We start from the raw sequence: 19,971 nt of genomic DNA, 5'->3' as shown, positions 1-19,971 counted from the left end.
CTGGTTGGCCATCCAACCACTCGTCATGGTTAGCAGCAGCCACGGGAAGTTACACTTAGCCCACCCTCACCCACCACAGCACTAAACAGCCCTCCGCTAATCCACAGCACCAAACCCCCACACGCTACCCGCTGTGACTTACTGGAATCCCTCTGACAGTGCAGCCACGCCAGAGACGCCATCTTCTACAGCCTGCCTCACACTGTAGTATGCCTGGTGGAGGGTCTTCACGCCGGGTCAGGGAGCCGCATCATGTCCTTGTAGTGCCGTTGCAGTTACTGCATGCCAGGAGAGGAGCCAAAGATGTCTGTCCTGGCTCCACCTCCGCTTTTTATAGCCTGCAGCCGGGCCAGGATACTGACAAAAATGGTTATTTAGACAAATCTGTTAAAATCTGTTTGATTTAGCCAATTTGTGTCGATTGCTATTTGCTCCCATACATGACCAGATTGGGTTGTTGAACATAACACTACTAAACAAAATTTAAAGAATTCCTTGCATTGGGCATGTGAATCTGTTTTTTCACCTAATTTAGGGACGCTGAATTCAGTGGAAAAATCAGATTTTTTCTATCGGGTCACATTTATTAGATACACACAAATAACAAAAGCGGTAATAGCATGTCTGAAACAAAGAGAAGTGAAAATGTCAATCTCTATAGAATTTAAATAGTCTCATCGTATTCATTTATAAAATACTAATAAAACTACAGAAACTCTTAAACTGCAGAAAGTAAACTTCATAAAGTCTAAACAATCCGAATTAGCTGCATAATTGTTAGATAAAAGATAAAATCTAAAGACAATTTTAGGGAAATAGGATGTTGACGCTTTTCCTTTTTCATTGGTCTCTGGTTCCCCATCAATGCTGGGTCCCAGCATCCTTGGTAGTGATGTTCCATTGTCCGAATGTTTTAGAGAAAACTTACCCCCTGTTCATTACTTACACTACCCAGGTTGTCAGAGAAAAAAAAAATTAAATTTTTCATAATATCTCTTAAAACCTTACATGATATCCAATTTCCGATTGTATATTTAGATTCTACACACAATTACATGGAAATTGATACACAGTATATATCATTACAGATGCGAAATGGATGTTGCGTAGTGTAATTTTAAGGTGTATGGCCAGCTATAGGCTAGGTAGGAAATATGTAAGAAGTACTTTGTCTTTTTTAAAGTATTAAAATGACAGCATGGTAACAAAGCAGCATGTTCATTTGAAACTGCTATAATTACAGGTGACTTTCCAGCTGTTGCTTACAGAGCATACTTAAGCTGGGTACACACCTTACAGATGATGGTGGTTCAAATATACTGGACAACCATGAGCTGTGTTCTAGCCGAAGGTGTGTTGCGTCCCCTCCCAGCAGCCTCTGCTGCAAGTATATGGGCGGTCGACTGACCGCACGTACACACAGCACGATGCCAAAATATATCTGCAGATATATTGGGCATCGGCTGTGCAGCACAGCCGATGCGATATGTCTGAACGACGTCATTCACACTTATCGCTGTTACACACTGGCCGACGCACACCTGATATATTGGCCGATCAATTGATCGGCCAATATATCTTCCAGTGTGTACCCAGCCTTAGAGATGGTGCAGTTTATGGTCTTCTAATATTTCTGTTATGCACTCACATTCAAAATGTTTTGCTGGCATAAATATCACTATGTTCATGTGGCACACTGAGGGCCTGATTCAGAGCCGCTCGTAAGCGGCCGCTCGTTCGCTCCGAGCGATGTTCGCGCATCTGCATATGGGTCGTAATGCGCATGCACCAACCAGTCATTGCGGTCGAAAATCGAGCACTCGCAAAATAGCGAGTGCCTGCTAATTTGAGTGACAGGATGAGGCGTTTGTGGGTGGTAACGGGAAGGTGCTTGAAAACGGGGAGTGGTGATCCGAACGCAGGCGTGCCAAACGGTCAAAACAGGCATTTTAAGGGTGTGCATAATTAACAAAGCAGCGTCATCAACCACGTCACTTGGTTGTTTCTTAGCCTGAACTGTTCGCATGATTGCGGTAGGATAAACCTACCACAAGCACTGCGAGCAGTTCAGATGCCTTTCGATGTACTCGATTAATCAAATAGCGGAGATGACGTAGGATGCGAGCGGCCAGGGGGCGTCTTTACAAAATAGCGAGTGCATGTTTCGTTCGCTCGCTCAGACATAGAGGCGTCAACAGGACCGCAAAGAGCGAGCGCTCAATTTAAATAGCCGGACCCTTTTTCTGAACGAGCGAGCGCAAATAGCGTCCGGCTCTGAATCAGGCCCTGAGTCTGCACAATATCCAGGGTGGTTGATCAGAGTCTGTCCGGCGCTCGCTCAGTGGCTCCTCTGTGTAGGTACCCCTAGGACGATCACCAAGGTAATACAGACAGAGGAGTCCTTGTGCAGGTCACACTGTGCCAGGGGCAGCAGGAGGATGTGCTAAGGCTGATTGGAGCTTAACCGCTCTTCTGTTATGAGTGGGACAGTGGGCAGCAACACTGAGTACAAAGGAGGGGCATGCTATATATACTGTTAACTCCACATGCAGCTCTCTGCTGGGGCTGCTAGTTTTTCTCCGACTACGGCAAAATTCAGTCACCAGGTCTAAAATCTTAGTCACCATGGCGACCTGGTGACTGGTATTTGTCGAGCCCTGGCATACACAGTGAGATATATATAATGTTGGTAAAATAAATACAGACCTGAAAATAAAGGACCTGGCTCATGAGTGCTTACGGTATAATGGGAGAGTTGCAGAGCAGGTATGAGGAGTGAGTGTGGCTCAGTGGAGAGTAAGACAGTTACAAGGGTGTACTGGTGCGATTCCTGTAGGTGGGAGTATTGTTGGTCCTAATAAAGAATCGAAGTCTGCAATCTAATTACGTGTGGTAGGGATTTCTAGAAGTGTTAAGCAACTCTTTAATTTGCTATAGCCAGTTGTCACAATTACTATAATTACTCATGAGTTTGGCATTTTCCTTGAATACATTTTAAAGATTGCAATTCTAAATACAGATGCTAAATGTATTTTTTTTTTTCCTCCTGAACAGCAACTGTGACTTCGACTTTTTACAATTACTACATGTTGCCAGATGGAACATACTGTCTTGCACCTCCTCCTCCAGCAGAGGATGGCAATACTGGCTACAGCTCATTGCCAGGAGAGGAAAGTGCACAATCTGCAAAAGAAATTATAACTGCTCCACAATCCAGCATCCTGCCATCTCTCAACAATGGCGATAACAGCAAACTATTCCTGGAATCAACAGCAGCAAGGTAAAAGGTTTGGAATACATGTGTTTTTTTTTTATGTTCAAAGTTTCTTACTGGGAATTAAAATGTATTGTCTTTTCCACTTCATGTACAGCCATGGCCAAAAGTTTTGAGAATGACACAAGTATTGGTTTTCACAAAGTCTGCTGCTTCAGTTTTTATGATGGCAATTTGCATATGCTCCAGAATGTCATGAAGAGTGACCAGATGAATTGTAATTATTTGCAAAGTCCCTCTTTGCCAAGACAATGAACTTAGGCCCTCATTCAGAGCTCCCGCCGTCGTGCGCATGCGCAGTGCACAACATCGACCCACTTGCGAGCGGACAGCCGCTTGCGAGTGGGTCTGAATCAGGCCCTTAATCCCAAAAACATTTTCCACTGCATTTCAGCCCTGCCACAAAATGACTAGCTGACGACATGTCGGTGATTCTCTTGTTAATACAGGTGAGAGTGTTGACGAGGACAAGGCTGGAGATCACTCTGTCATGCTTACTGAGTTAGAATGACAGACTAGAACCTTTAAAAGGAGGGTGGAGCTTGAAATCTTTGTTCTTCCTCTGTTAAATATGGTTACCTGCAAGGAAACGTGCAGTCATCATTGCTTTGCACAAAAAGGGCTTTACAGGCAAGGATATTGCTGCTAGTAAGATTGCACCTACTGTAAATCAACTATTTATCGGATCATCAAGAACTTCAAGGAGAGAGAGGTTCAATAGTTGTGAAGAAGGCTTCAGGGCACCCAAGAACGTCCAACAAGTGCCAATACTGTCTCCTAAAGTTGATTCAGTTGCGGGATCAGGGCACCACCAGTGCTGAGCTTGTTCGGGAATGGCAGCAGACAGATGTGAGTGCATCTTCACGCACAGTGAGGCGGAGACTTTTGGAGGATGGCCTGGTGTCAAGAAGGGCAGCAGAGAAGCCACTTCTCTCCAGGAAAAACATCAGGGACAGACTGATATTCTGCAAAAGGTACAGGGATTGGACTTCTGAAGACTGGGGTAAAGTTATTTTCTCTGATGAATCCCCTTTCAGATTGTTTGGGACATCTGGAAAAACGCTTGTCCGTAGAAGGAAAGGTGAGTGCTACCATCAGTCCTGTGTCATGCCAACAATAAAGCATCCTGAGACCATTCATGTGTGGGGTTGCTTCTCAGCCAAGGGAGTGGGCTCACTCACAATTTTGCATAAGAACACAGCCATGAATAAATAAACATTCTCCAAGAGCAACTTCTCCCAACCATCCTAGAACAGCTTGGTGACGAACAATGCCTTTTTCAGCATGATGGAGCACCTTGCTATAAGGCAAGTGATAACTAAGTGCTTCGGGGAACAAAACATCGGAATTTTGGGTCCATGGCCAGGAAACTCCACAGACCTTAATCCCATTGAGAACTTGTGGTCAATCCTCAAGAGGCAGGTGGACAAACAAAAACACACCAATTTTTGACAAACTCCAAGCATTGATTAGGCAAGAATGGGCGGCCATCAGTCAGTATGTGGCCCAGAAGTTGATTGACAGCATGCCAGGGCGAATTGCAGGGGTCTTGAAAAAGAAGGGTCAACGCTGCAAATATTTACTCTTTTTGCATAAACTTAATGTAATTGTCAGTAAAAGCCTTTGAAACTTATGAAATGCTTGTAATTTTACTTCAGTATACCATAGTAACATCTGACAAAAAAGATCTAAAAACACAGAAGCAGCAAACTTTGTGAAAACCAGTACTTGAGTCATTCTCAACTTTTGGCCATGGCTGTACAGTATTTGTGAACTCATTGGCTGGCTAATATTGTATTTGATAAGGCATGTAATTCTTTTTCATTTGCTTAAAACCATAATCTTGTTCATGTGGGGTGATTTAAAATCATTCTCAGTCTATGAGCTGTATTCAATTAGCGGCGAAAACGAACGCTTTCAGAACCCCATGGACACACCCCCCCTTCCCCAATGATATATCACCGGGAAAAAAAAATTGTAAGTTGCGTACTTTAACGAAAAACAACCGTGCAAATTTTGTGCGAGAGAAAAAAAAAAAAAAACATTTTCCCCGGAAATTACTGTCCCACATAAATTGGGGGGTATGTTAAAATGGATGCAAGTATATTTTCAGGTCGTAAAAATGCAATTTTAAAATTCAATTTACAAGCCTGCTGCGACCGCGTGCGGTGTTTAAAACACTTGACGCATCCATACCGCCCCCTGAAAAATCAGACCCAATAAGTTTAAAACCATTTTCAACAACTTTTTTTTCTTCGCCCATAATTTGCGCGCTCGTTTTTCGCTAAAGTATGTAACTTACAATTTTTTTTCCCGGTAATTTAACATTAGGTGGGGGGTGTCCAAAAGGTTCTGAATGAAATCCCCACATTTTTAGCCAAAAATAGGGATTTTTCTTTCCTTTTTTTTTTTTTTTTTTTTTTTCTTTCTTTCTTTTGGTTTGGGATGAAGAAAACCTTTTTTTTTCCCTTTTTTTTTTTTTGGTCACGTGTTGCCGTTTTCTCCTGTTTATGGCAAAAATTTTGCTGTTTTTTTTTTTTTTTCAGCAAAAAAAATTCAGTTTTCGACACTAATTGTGTGCAACTGAGATACTCTGAGAGGTGTGGTGTTCTTCAATTTTAATTATAATTTTATGCCTTTATTCACATTGCAGAAGCAGTGAAACGCCACTCACTGTACTGGAGACACAGGGCTGTTACTTGAGCTGCAGAGGAGTTCTCTTTTAAAAATTATTAAGCACAATGCATTTTGGTGTGAGATAATGCTGCGGCCGCTGTATCGTAGCGCTTCTTACACAGATTTAGACACTTGGGGCAATTTTTTAATTGTTTTGTACGCCAAGACCGTGAGCGCTTAATGTTGCAATTCAATTGTTTTGGGGCGCCCATTAATTATCGTGCTTGTAGCACTCAATCAGACAGGGCTTAGCCGCATGTAATTGTTAAACCCGTCTAAGGTGCCAAAACCTTGGAATTTTCGCACATTCCTGTTCACCACCTCAGCGCTAACAATTGAATCTCCCCTATAAATGTTGCACTTCAAAGTGATTAGTGTAATCTAGCAAAGTACTTTTTTCGCTCCCAGATGTTCCATTTATGTGAATAAGATGCACATTTTGAATAAGATGCTTGTCGTGACCAAGTTGCCGCGACTTGAGCAACGGTGTATGAGGACGCATCTGTATATGGCGAATTCTGTAAAGTGACAAATAAAAAAAAAATAAAAATAAAAAAGAAAGCTCTCAGAAAATCTGGATGGGGTTACTACTGTGGAGCAGTTCAAACTGAGAAATATGGCGATATGGGCCTCCTCATTTATAGAATATGTAGAAAGTTCCAGGACAACAATTGATGCTTCAAGACCAGTAGTCCTTATGGGTAGAGTTAAGCTGGGTACACACTAAACCGATATATCTGCAGATCGAGGAATCTGCAGATGGTTGTTCGTACACATTGAACAACCATCATCTGTGTTCAGTATGTATGAGGGGCTGGGGTCCGCCCCCCTCCTCGTGGCTGCCGCTGTATGTGTACGGTGCCGCTTGCAGACCATGTGTACACAGTTGCCGATGGACAATATATCTGCTGCCCATCGACCAATATATCTGTCAGTGTGTACCCAGCATTAGTGTCACTTCTGTGATAGAGAGAAAACCTGGAAAGAAAATTTTAATGTTATGACCTTAATCGTTAACCTTTACTTTTAGTGGGTTTATGTTAGGCCTCCATCCATTTAATATCTTTTATATTTGCAAGCTTGCGCTTCAGTCAGTAGTTATGCTCCTCTTTGCACCCCCATGTATTATTTTCTTTTCTGTGTCTGTTCAATAACACATCCATAATAGTTTATTTCTTCCTTTTCAGCTGGCCTACATGTCATTGATAGTGTCCTGAAGCTCAGTGGCTTTATTCAGTAACATGTACAGAGAACAATCCTTTTGCCATTGTGCACTGTTCCTAATACTTTGTAACATTTTTATTAGCTTTTTTAATGAATGCAGATTAAAGTACATTTGTTATTTGCGCAATTATTCAGCATTGCTGTATTTAATGCTATTTATGCAAACCAATTAATTCAACTGTATAGTAGCAAGATAAATCACTTTTTTTTTTTTTTTAACGGGATTAGCGTGAGGTTTCAGTAAGTAACCTTTATTGACCAGACATCAGTGCCACGGTGGCTGTATTATGTTCTGGCATGGATTAGCTGGCCTTGCAGGTAGTACTTTGTGTTCTCACATCCCAACCCCCTGCTGTAAGGACTTGAGGCTAGCCGGTGTAATTTGTGGCAAAGAACCCCAATGTAACAGCTACAGGTCTAAACCCTTTTGTTGCATTGTCAAATACAGACACTAAACTAACTATAGGGAAAACCCTGAAGGTTTCTAGTAGTAGTTGCTGGCCATGCACTGCGAGAGTCATAGGCTGGCACATTTACACCAGTAGTAGTACTATAGAGACGAGCTGGACAGTTGAAGGCTTTGTGATAAAAGATGTATTCCGGGTTGAACTTTAAATTGTAGTAATTTATGTATAAGACCGGCTAGAGAAATTAATAACTGAGTTTTTCCTGTCAGTAAAATTGAAACCAGTTTTGCAAGGGTAAAAAAAATATTTGAAATACTAGTTTGTCGTTTGAAGTTCTATTGAGATAACATCAAGAACCAAATAACACCTCAATTTTGCTTTTAATAAGCGATTTCAATCCAATTTATTAGTGAGCTTGGGATATCATTCATTGTTGGTCTCCGTGATAAAATGTAATGAATAGAATTACCTTGTTTGACTAATTTTTCCATTGTTCTCCATTCTGTCATTGTTTGATGGCATTATTGTACAATGGTGAAAGGTGTCTGAATTCTCTTCTATTTCTACTATAGCACGCTTACCCCAGTGGTTGCCATTATTCCTCCACCTCCTGATATTCAGCCCGTCATCGATAAGCTAGCTCAGTATGTGGCACGAAATGGAATAAAATTTGAAACTAGTGTACAAGCAAAGAATGATACAAGGTTAGTCTCATAACTATTTATTTAATGCTTACTATTTAAATGGTAATCTTGTGTTTACCATAACTACAGTGTTGAAAGTTTGCTTAACCTTTTGTCTTACATAAAGTGCTCTGTGTTCTATAATAGTCTTTTATTTCTTGTCAGATTTGACTTTCTCCAGCCTTGGCATCAATATAACCCATACTATGAATTTAAAAAGCACTTTTTCATGCAGAAAGAAGGTATTCTAGTTTCTCAGGTATGGACAATGTTTTATTGAAATACATTCTTGACTGTCAAATTTTTTTCAGCATAGTAACTTACATTTAGTAAAAATATAATATTGCAAGCAAAATAAATATAAAATATATATCTCGAGTGGACATTGCAAATTCCACTTACCACACAGCCTTGTTAAATTATATAAAATACTTCGTAGTAAGTACCATATGCAGAGATGGCTAGTGCTACTGTATATCCAAGAAACTGGACAATGCTGCAGAATTGCTATCTTTTTAAAATGGCTAAAGTCTGCAGCTGAATAAAAATAAAATATGAATGAAATATTCCCCTAATGCATATATATAATTGTTAACAGACAGGTATAAATAAAAACACAACTAGTGACAGAATATATTCTGTAGCTACCAAGAGGACAGCTACATCAGCAATAAACAGTGTACCATGTGTACATTCAAACTTCAATCTACAATGCCTACAGACATAACAGAACTGCTGGCAGGTATTAGATGTGAATGCCTTCAACATCTGGAAACCCTCAATCCAATCTACCTGTAACAATGCATGAAGGTCACCTTTAAATAATATTGATGCATATATTGTTGTTAAGTGCAACATTTTATTATGATGTGTTATTCCAGCACCGTAGCTGGCTGTTATCTCTTTCCGAGGCTTTTTTTTTTTTTTTTTTTGGAGCCTTGCCCTTCAAATGAAAGTCGTCTGGCTACTTTATATTTGAGAATTTTGGAATTAACAATCACTATACAATGCGGTTTTGATAGAAGAAAATTGCCATCACTGAGGTTGTGTGAAATCAGCATCTTTCACTTTTTACATTGGTTATGCTTGATGGAATTTTATGCAATAGATCATTTAGCTTTAAGTTCCAGAATTGATATTTATTTAAATTGGCTAGCTAAAAAAAGACCTTTACCAACCCCTCCAACTCTTTATTGCACTATATAGGCCACACTTTGAGAGAGATATTGGTATTTTATACCTCCAATTTGTACATTTAACCCATTGAGCAAGATGACCACATCACACAAAAAAAACTTTATAGATTGATGCCAATTATTCCATTCAAACAGATTTAACTACTGTATGTAGTGGTGGTATAAGGTTTTCTAGAGTGCATGTACTCTCCAAATGGAAGACAATATACCAGTCATTACTTGAAATGAAAAACCATGTGGTAATTGATCAGGGCAACAGTAAAAAGAGAGGAATGAATGAGACCATGCACAGCTGAAAGAAAGACCTAAAAGGATGTGCACCCAAGATTGCATCCAAACAATATTCAAACTATTCATAGATTGTATTACTTATTCTATGGATCTCCAGACGGATCTCAAGCTGCGAAAAGGCACATTTTTAGAATGATAGTGATCAGCGTGGAGCAGCTTCAAGAACTGATTTAGAATTACAACCTTGGGAACCAGACTGATTTTTAACAGTTTTTGCTCTATATAATGTAGTATAAGTTATCATTTGCAGAATAAACAGTGATATTTAGAGATGGAAAACAATAAGTCTAGATGTTTTAACGCTGTATGGAGTTTTTCTTTGGATGCCAGAAATATTCCTTTTTTATGAAGAAAAAGCCGTTGCTTGTGGTTGCCATATTTACCATAATGCCCACATGACCTTTTTCTACATGGCTTAATTTTATTTTTATTTATTAGTTATTTATATAGCACACAGTGAATATTTACAGTGAATATTTGACCATTCACATCAGCCCCTGGCCCAGTGGAGCTTAACAACCTATATTCTTTGCCACATGTACACACACAAACATATATACACACTAGGGTTAGTTTTTGTCAGGAGCCAATTCACCTACTATCTTACAATCTGTTTTCTCTACCACATGTTGTATACACATACATAAGCATGGGGAGAATATACAAACTCCACACAGTTAGGGCAGTGGTGGGAATTGAATCCAAGGCCTCAGTGCTGTGAGTTAGTAATGCTAATCATTACACCATCCGAGCTCCCCCTATATAAACTGTTTAACAACACTGTATGTTGTATCAAGCTTATTTGTCACATTTAATTTAACGTGTTAATACAGGGCTCAACAAATACTGGTCGCCATGGTGACTAGGATTTTAGACTTGGCGACAGATTTTGATGGACTGTGTCTCCCCAAAACAGTCACAGCTCTGAATTGTAATAAAAATTTGTATTTCTCTTTCTTTGTTTGCTGACTGGCATGGCGAGTGCGGGACTGTGATGGCACAAACTTCAAGCCACAGCAGATCCAGCAGACACTGCTGTATAATCTCAGTATTCACCCAGGCCTGTAGTGCACTTTAACAGAATAAGGCTGCACAGGTTTTCAAACTCTGTCCTCAGAACCCCAAACAGTGCATATTTTCCAGGTCTCCTCACAGAATCACAAGTGAAATAATTAGCTCCACTTGTGAATCTTTAAAAATGTGTCAGTGAGTAATCAATACCCCTGTGCGTCTGCTGGGTGACTGTCCTCAGTACCCCACACAGTTCACGTTTTCCAGAGTTTGAGAACCACTGGTCTAATGTGTACCCAGCTTTAGTTTATTCTCAACTCTGAATCAGGCCCTTTATTCATTGCTTATCCATTTTAACTTTTTTGAGCTAACTCTGTGCAGTGTTCTCTTTTATACATGTTTTTTTTTATGGAAGGTTTTGCACATAAATCATATACTGGCAGCTAGTATAATGGATGTATTTTCAAGCAAGCACCAGGGGTTTATGTTGTGGTTTTATATCCTTTTGTCTTTCCCTGGTGTAGCAAATAATGTTTAATTTGTTTGAGAGGGGAGGGGAGATTGTAGCCATAGGATCCATATTCTTTGGACCAAAACCTTACTGCAATCCAGATGTTGGTCGTAGCTGCTATAAAGAAGTGTGAACCATCTGGTTCAAGAAATGGATGGCAAGATTACACTGCACTGAAAGCAGTTTTTATTGTAAACTTGCATAGCTATACTTCCAGGCAGAGTGATTACTTAGCGCACGCACATATTAAAGTCATTGATTTACTTTATTTTCATTGCATCTAATCAAGTCTCTTCTATGAGGAGCCCGTATCCTACCTCTCATCAATCTTGATCTTCCTGGGGTGGTCTCATTTGTTCTGAGCCAAAAGACTTTTGCCTATTACTTAGGGGCCATGTTCATAACTATGTCTGGCTTAGCGGGTGCCGCCAATCTGATCATAAATGTCATCAACTGTAATCCACTTTGATGTGTGTATTTTTGTATCAGTCCATTTGGAATAGTCTAGTCCTCCGTTGATACTAAGATTTCTAAAGGCCTATTTACTTCCCTAACACTTCTTTCATATTCACAGCCTGCTGTTTACATTCAACTGTTAGAAAATGTATTCAACCTTCTAAAATGTGTTGGGTGTACTTTGTTTACACTGTAAATCATCGTGCTCTGTCTTTATAAACTCTTTATTATATTGCCATCTGAGTATGGTTGTACAAAAATCCTCTAACGTGTAATTTAGATTTACAAGTTATATTCTAGACTCTATCTTTGTCTAGTATTAAATAATTTTAGTGAGTTTTACTTCATTTCACTTTATTCTTGAGTGATTCTTTTGGTTCCAATAGTTATATTCTAATGATAAAAGCACTATGTTAGAACTTCACCACAGTAGCTTCAGTACAGATTAAAAAGCCTTAATGGTACAACAAAAGCTCTCACATGAGAGCTTTTGTTGTCGGTGTAAGATTGGTAAACCTCCACTGCCTCTTCCAATGATGGGAGATTTACCAAATAGCCGTCATATACCGTATACAGCATATCCTGTAATACAATTCTGCAGTTAATCTCTGCTCTTTTCCAGTAATTTTGCTGAGTATCTGGTACTCCTTTGGAAAGCGCAAATAAAGCCACAATTTGGTTATTTCACGTAAATTGTTAATCTCGCATGTCATTTCACTTCGCTGCTGCAGGTTTTCATTCTTCTTTAAAAAAGTAGACTGAAAGTGACTGACAGGCTTGCAGACTTGCGCTGCAGATTTGTGCGCTGTGAATTTAAACACAAGTCCAGTAATTATAGGGCAGCTTAATATACTACAAATTCAGCTTTTTATTAACATGTTAACGAGGGGATAAGGACAGAAGGCTGTGTGGGGGTGACGTAGAGCAATGCTCAATCAAGATGCCGCAATGATTAAAGACATCTCAATGCTTATCTGCATGCAGGAGGGACCTGGACAGCGGATTTCCAGTCACACACGCCTATCAAAGGCTGTGAGAGTCCACATAATGATCTAGCCAAAGGGACCTTACTGCTGCAAGTTACTCAGATTATTATAGATAATACATGAGACACTTTTTTTTAACCAACCACATCCTCTGTTATGAAACCGGACAGAGAAGAACACAGTGGTGGTATTAGTTAGCTAGGGCTCAAGAGACCCAGGTTTTAGTGCAAAGATGGTAATACCACAACACATGCTGACTGATATGACTGGAAAGTATGGCTGCAGATTAGGGACTCCGAATTCTCCTTCCTTAGCAGCTTTATGTAGAAAGTTCTTTGTTAACCTCGTTTGTCTGCCAGCTCAAATGTTTTGAGAGAACTTACATTGTAGACAGTGGAGAATTTTGGAGGAACCTCACCTGGGAGCGCTTGGAACACACACAGCTGTCACAGCACAGCATTCATTCACTCAGTGAGTCCAGATGATGTAAAACAAATTCCTAGCTAGAGTTGGTCATAAGTTCTAGTGAGGGAAAACTCCAATATTTTTTTTTTTTTTTTTTTTAAGACTGCGTTCTTGTCATATGAATTTCAAATTTGATGACCGTACAAATTTAATATTAGGTGGGAGATTGATTATTTAGCTCTTCAGTTGATCCTGAAATTAGACTACACCAAAGGAGGCGATTATACAGATGTACCACATACACCTTACTTCCTTGCGCAGTAAACAGCCCTTGTAGTCGCACCATGCCGTGACATGACTGTAGCGCAGAGCATCTTTTCCAATGCATCTTATTCGCAAAGCGATGCGAATAGGTCGCACAAGTAGCTGATTAAATGATATGTGGCATGCCTATTTTGTGTGTGCGTGACTGGGTGTGTATGCATGCGAAATGTTATGACAGTCACAGCTGCTGACACTGTATTGTAGTATATCGCATGCACATACACCCGCAGTTGCACACAGAATATAGGCATGCTGCAAAACCTTGCTTGTGCATCATATTCACATTACTTTGCGAATAAGATGCACTTGAAGATAAAAGTTGCACAAAAAACGCTCAGCGCTGCCGAGTCACATGTTATGTTTAACGCTACTTGTAGCGCACGGAGGACAGATGGATCTGGGCACATCTGTACATTCAGGATTAGGTGGCATTATGCGTGAATTTATTAATTAGTTCGATATTTAGTAAAAATGGTAATTCTAACAATATGCGCATAGTGAAGGGCAGTATTGGTTATATAAGTGGATTGTGTCCTTATTTATATTGCTCCACCTTATTGCGCAGCGCAAATAATGTTTAATTATTTCTAACACACACAGGAATTTGGCAAAAGGGACAAACTTTATGTAAACGGAACACTGATCAGTAATTATAAAAAAAAAAAAAAAAAATCAAGCTGCAATAATTTGCTGTTATATAATGTTAATTCTGAAGGAGCACCTGAATTTTGCTGTCCTATCTTCCAGCTTGCTTCGGGAGCATTACACATTTCTCATAGGACATATTAATTTTTACAGTACAGTAGGTTTTGAGCATATGCATTTGTTCTGTTCTTAGATGTTTGGTTATACTGCTGAGTCCTTTCTCTGAAACTGGTCAAGAGGAAGCTTATTTTATGCAATGCCTAGTTTCAGATATAAAACCTGAGCAAGTATTTTGCCCACTATCCAAAAATCTATTTCACACTCAGCCTTATTGTTTACTTCCTGCAGGGGAAACTCTTATTTTAGTAGATTAAAGCCGATTTTATATTTTTTTTTTTATAGAGCGATCAATATAAAAATTAACCATATAATCCACTGTACAGATCTATATAATAATTCTACAAAGTCTTTTCCTGTCAAGATTAAGTTCTCCAAATCACTCAACAGCAATGTTCATATTCATCTTAAACTTAATAAGTTTCATGATCTCGTATGTGTATGCGCAGTGTAATAAACTTCCATAATCCGTGCACACTTGCATCAATGCTATGTATGAATAACTGCATAGCTTGATATTCCGTTGACATGTCTTCTCTGAGGTTTGTCTTCATGTGAATGTCCTGTTACACCACTTCACTTGACATGTGGGTATGACTCTGTCGCACTTTCTTACATATGCTCAATTTTGAAGCATGTGCAGTGTGAAAAATGCAAAAAAAACAAACTATATTATATTACCTTATGGAGGGGTTGGGTACGGGACCTCAGCAGTCAGAATACAGTCAGCAGCATCCCGACAGAAACCTGAAGCCTGCAGCCAAACCCTAGCCAAAGTCTAATACTTACCGTCGGGATGTCGGTGGTAGGGATTTTGACTGCTGTCTGGATTCCGGCATCGGTATTCTCACTACATCCCTAATAGATATGGGAGTAAATTTTCATTGAAAACTGTATTTCAGCCATGGATGCCTATGGCATTTACTTAAACCTAAGAAAAGTTTGAACATACGTTGTTCCACTGTTATGCTTCACCCCAGAACTACAACATGAGTGACCTTTCTTTTGACTATGATGTATCCAACATATTCGGGCAGTGGTCGAATCCGATCATTACTATTTGTGGGACATCCCAGCAATGAGTTTTTCTCGCATATAATGCCACCACACATCTGACCCATGCCTTTATATACAGCCTTTACTATTATAACTGTCCATCCACTAGCATGAATATTCAATGTCCTTTTCACCATTCTCACACAGTTTTTATATACTTCTGTATCAATTATAAAGTGTGTTCTAACTTACATATTCCTCCATATCGGTTTTCTGGTCTGTGTTTGTGACTTGGGTTATAAATGCTCTCTCAGCCACCACATTCATATGTACTGTTCACAGCTACTATCACCAATCTCAATCAGCGGGATACATACATAATATCATTTGTCATGTTGTTCTGTATCTTGACAGCATGATATCAATTCTAATTAGATGGTGCTCATGAACAAAAGAAACCAGGCTTACTTCCAGTGGTACATTTACACCATATAGCTTACACCAGCTGCACACAAGTAAGCAGCTACTACTGCTCTCCACTGCCTTATGACACAATTGCTCCCTGTACCCCTCCAGTTTGTACTCCTGTTTATACAGAACCATCTCTATTTTTATTCATTTATTTTTTTTAAACATAGGCAAAAATAGTACTGTGCTTTGTTTTATGTTGGCACTTTTCATGTATATAAAGAATAAAAGGGACTTAATCTCTGCATGTAAACTGTTTGATATTTTATGCCAGACAGCTTTTTGTTACCTGCAGCTCTCTTGCATGTTACAGTGCCTTTGCTAAAGTATTCACATCCCTTGGCTTTTTACTTTTTTTTTTTTTTTACATTACAACCTGTCATTTTTTTTATTTTTTTTATTTATCTGAATTTTATGTAATGGATCTGCACAAAATAGTCTACTAAGCAAGAGGCATCGCACCATGAAGACCAAGGAGCTCTCCAAACAAGTCAGGGACAAAGTTGTTGAGAAGTACAATTCTGGGTTGCGTTATATAAAAAAAAAATCTAAATCTTTGATCACCCGGGGAACCGACAAATCAAAAGAACATGGTACCACAACAAACCTGCCAAGAGAGGGCCACCCACCAAAACTCAGACCGGGCAAGGAAGGCATTAATCAGAGAGGCAGCACAGAGACCAAAGGTAACTGCAGAGTTCCACAGCAGAGACTGGTGTATCTGTGCTTGTGACCACAATAAGCCGTACACTCCATAGAGCTGGGCTTTATGGAAGAGTGGCCAGAAAAAAGCCATTACTTAGTGATAAAAATAAGATGACGTTGGCAAACTCAAATCGTATGTGGGCGACTCCCCAAATGTATGGAGGAAGGTGCTCTGGTCAGATGAGACTAAAATTTAGCGTTTTCCTTGGTGACGAAAAAGTTATGTCTGGCGCAAACCCAACATCACCCCAAGAACACCATCCCCACAGTGAAACATGATGGTGACAGCATCATGCTGTGGGGATGTTTTTCAGCAGCAGGGACTGGGAAACTGATTTGAGTCGAGGGAAAGATGGATGGTGCTAAATACAGGGATATTCTTGAGACTGGAACGGAGGTTCACCTTCCAGCAGGACAATGACCCAAAGCATACTGCTAAAGCAACACTCGAGAGGTTTAAGGGGAAACATGTAAATGTGTTGGAATGGCCTAGTCAAAGCCCAGATCTCAATCCAATTGAGAATCTGTGGTCAGACTTGAAGATTGCTGTTCACAAGCGGAAACCATCCAACATGAAGGAGCTGGAGAAGTTTTGCCTTGAGGAATGGGCAAAAATCCCAGAGGCAAGATGTGGCAAGGTCATAGAGACTTATCAAAGCGACTTGCAGCTGTAATTGCCGCAAAAGGTGGCTCGACAAAATACTGACTTTAGGGGGGTGAATAGTTATGCACGCTGAAGTTTCTGTTATGTTGTCCTAAATGTTGTTTGAGTCACAATATAAAAAAAACACAACTTCACAGTTGTATGCATGTTCTGTAAATGAAATGATGCACACCTTCAAACAATCCATTTTAATGCCAGGTTGTGAGGCAATTAAACGTGAAAAATGCAAAAAAAAAAAAGGGGGGGTTGAATACTTTTGCAAAGCACTGTATGTGCAACTATCATTTTATAAGGAATTCTCCAAGTTCTGTTTCAACAGATTCTGGTTATATACTCACCATATGGTTTGCATACAAGTTTTTTTTTTTTTTTTTTTTTCTGTAACTCTAAATGCTTTCAAATTTGCAAAATTTGCTATAGTTTATTTTATGTTTAGAGGACAATCACATTATGTAATTTATTTTCTTGATTACAGCCTTTTACAACATCCGATGCTAATTGCATTTCAGAAGAAACCCCAAATGAGACCTTAATACTAAGTAATACTGTAGCACAAGATGGATGCAGTGTGGGTGATTCTGATTTCCAAATTGATGCATCTGGCAGTAAGCCGGTCAGTGATGGGAAGCTCATGAAAGGTATTCAACACTTTTTTTTTTTTTCTTCATCACCTGGTTATATAATTATTAGATGTTGACTCACGTGTGAATTAATTCCAGAAGCCAGATAATCATAGCTACTCAATTATCACTGCTGTATTTTTTTTTTTTTTTTTAGTTTCAAATTTTACTGGAGTCTTTTTTTGGATTGAAGTCAATGTATGCCAATGTCCTCTTTATTCCTGAAATACTCTGCTGGCTCATAGCTTTATGTAACAGGCTCCTAAATGTGACAAATATTTTACTTGATTCTCAAGTTATTCAACCTGTAGATACATGCACAGAGCTGTTACATTTAAGTAATCCCACAGTGCTGGTTAGATCTGTCCTGCTGCATATGTACAGATCTTTAAGTAACAGCATGTGCAGAACTGGTATCCTCTCCTTTCTCTCCTAGGGCTGTGATATTTGGAGAGGTTTTCTCTTAGCCTATTTAGCTCGTTACTGTGACCAGCGATATCACGTCTTTTTGGCACTCCAGAAAACGTAATGCAATAGTGCTCATAGGGAAACTGCATTTCTGCACTTAGCGTTTCACCTATCTCCGTATGATCAACAGTCCTCAATTGACTAAAGAGTTAATCTCCGCTCACCAGTAAATACATTAAATTGGAAAGGAGCTGATCAGTCCCCTCTGAACAATATATCCTGGTGCTGCTCATGGTGGAGGAGGAATAGGTGGGCCTTGATAGAAGGTGTGATAGGTGTTCTATGGATGCTCAGTGGGAATGTGCCTGAAGGGGGAGAGAATAATGAGAATTGGAGGAAATTAATATGAGTGGAATAGTGTGGTGATGGGAACAGACTCTCAAAAGATTTAAATTTTATTACCACCTAAAGAGGTAGAATTTTTCTTTACCACTTTTTTAGATGGCTGTGGAAAGAGGTCATAAGCATGAAAACTAATCAGAAGCTGCACTGTCCATGGCTGCAGCTTCTCATTGGTTGCCCTACTACTATAGCCCTGGTTTTCAGTTGGGGCTTAGATTGTAGCCATATAGCCTTGTAAATAAACAACTGGAATCGGAAACTCCTGGGGTTTCTGGTAATGCAACTTACAGTGACAAAATAATACTGGGAATATTCTCAAATGTCTAAATGCTATACAACCAATGCATCTATCAAGTTGATATGCAAGTGGCAGTCTGGTCATTTTATATGTTTAGTGCAGTGGTTCACAAACTCAGTCCTCAGGACCCCACACAGGTCACATATTCCGGGTCACCCAGCAGGTGCACAGGTGTATTCATTACTCACTGACACATTTTAAAAGAAACACAGGTAGAGATAATTCACTTGTGAGTCTGTGAGGAGACATGGAAAACATGCACTGTTTGGAGTCCTGAGGACCGAGTTTGAGAACCTGTGGTATAGTGAATTGGGTATTCCTACCCCTTTAATCAAGTGATTGAATATATATTTCCACACCCAACCCAGAATTGAGAAATCTCCAAGAGAACTAGACCAACCTTTCAGCCACCAAAAGCGGTTTTCATTTTTTTTTTTTTTGTTATGGCTTGCCAGGTAGCTTTTCGTCATAACATTAGCCTTGGCCTGGAAAGGGACTTTGGCCATGTTTTCATGATTGAAAAAACAGGCATTCTCCGATTAAACTTCCTGGCGCGATGCTGTGTCCACGGCGCTAAGGGCAGAAAACCGCATCACACCTGTACTTTTGTTGGATTTCTGCTCACACCCCTGGAGGTGTGCGAGAAGAAATCCTTAACAGCGTGCTGCATTGAATAGCTCCAGGAGCTCCTTCCCAGCACTATTTAATTTGCTTTCAATTGAAACGAGCCATATATACTCTACAACAAATCCATTTCCCGAATACAAACCTACTTCTAGCATTTTTATAAAAGATAAATGGGCATATCTAATCGCATAATGCTGTCAAACTGCATTACTGGAATCCTTGTACTACCACTCTAGCACTTACTGATCTAAAACCATACAGAAAAACTACAGGTGCAAGAAGAGTAGCCACAATCTGAAATCTCTCGTCACTAGACGAGTGCTCTGGCCATTAAGAACTTGCATTTTGAGTGGCTGACACAAGTATGTTCAAGTGTTGTTTATTTTGTTTTGTTTGAACTCTCCTCTACGTCATGATTAAATAAAAGGAAGAAATTATTTTGTAAAACAAGTATGTTCAAGGATTATGCAATATGAACAAGAATACATGTCTGGAATATCCTCTTAAAACTATTCTAAGCTGTTTTTGTGTCATGTCCAAGTAAAAACATAACTAATATATTTTTTTTATTTTGCCT

The 19,971-nt window shown here is 39.5% G+C and overlaps 1 protein-coding gene across 4 annotated transcripts in view; it reads left to right on the top strand.

Moving 5' to 3' along the window:
- Positions 1-19,971, top strand: part of SFSWAP (splicing factor SWAP) — a 154,452-nt gene that overhangs the window by 57,341 nt on the left and 77,140 nt on the right. For all 4 annotated transcript variants that reach the window (XM_088482090.1, XM_088482091.1, XM_088482092.1 and 1 more), the window contains 4 exons: positions 3,055-3,280; positions 8,154-8,285; positions 8,430-8,523; positions 17,515-17,677. In XM_088482090.1, coding sequence (XP_088338216.1) covers positions 3,055-3,280; positions 8,154-8,285; positions 8,430-8,523; positions 17,515-17,677 — 615 coding nt within the window. The remainder of the gene's footprint in view (positions 1-3,054; positions 3,281-8,153; positions 8,286-8,429; positions 8,524-17,514; positions 17,678-19,971) is intronic.

This window comes from Taudactylus pleione, unplaced genomic scaffold (assembly GCF_031769625.1).
Source record: "Taudactylus pleione unplaced genomic scaffold, aTauple2 ptg000282l, whole genome shotgun sequence".
NCBI classification, from domain to species: Eukaryota; Metazoa; Chordata; class Amphibia; order Anura; family Myobatrachidae; genus Taudactylus; species Taudactylus pleione.
Note: the sequence above shows the minus strand (reverse complement) of the source record. Positions and strands in the feature narration are given on the sequence as shown.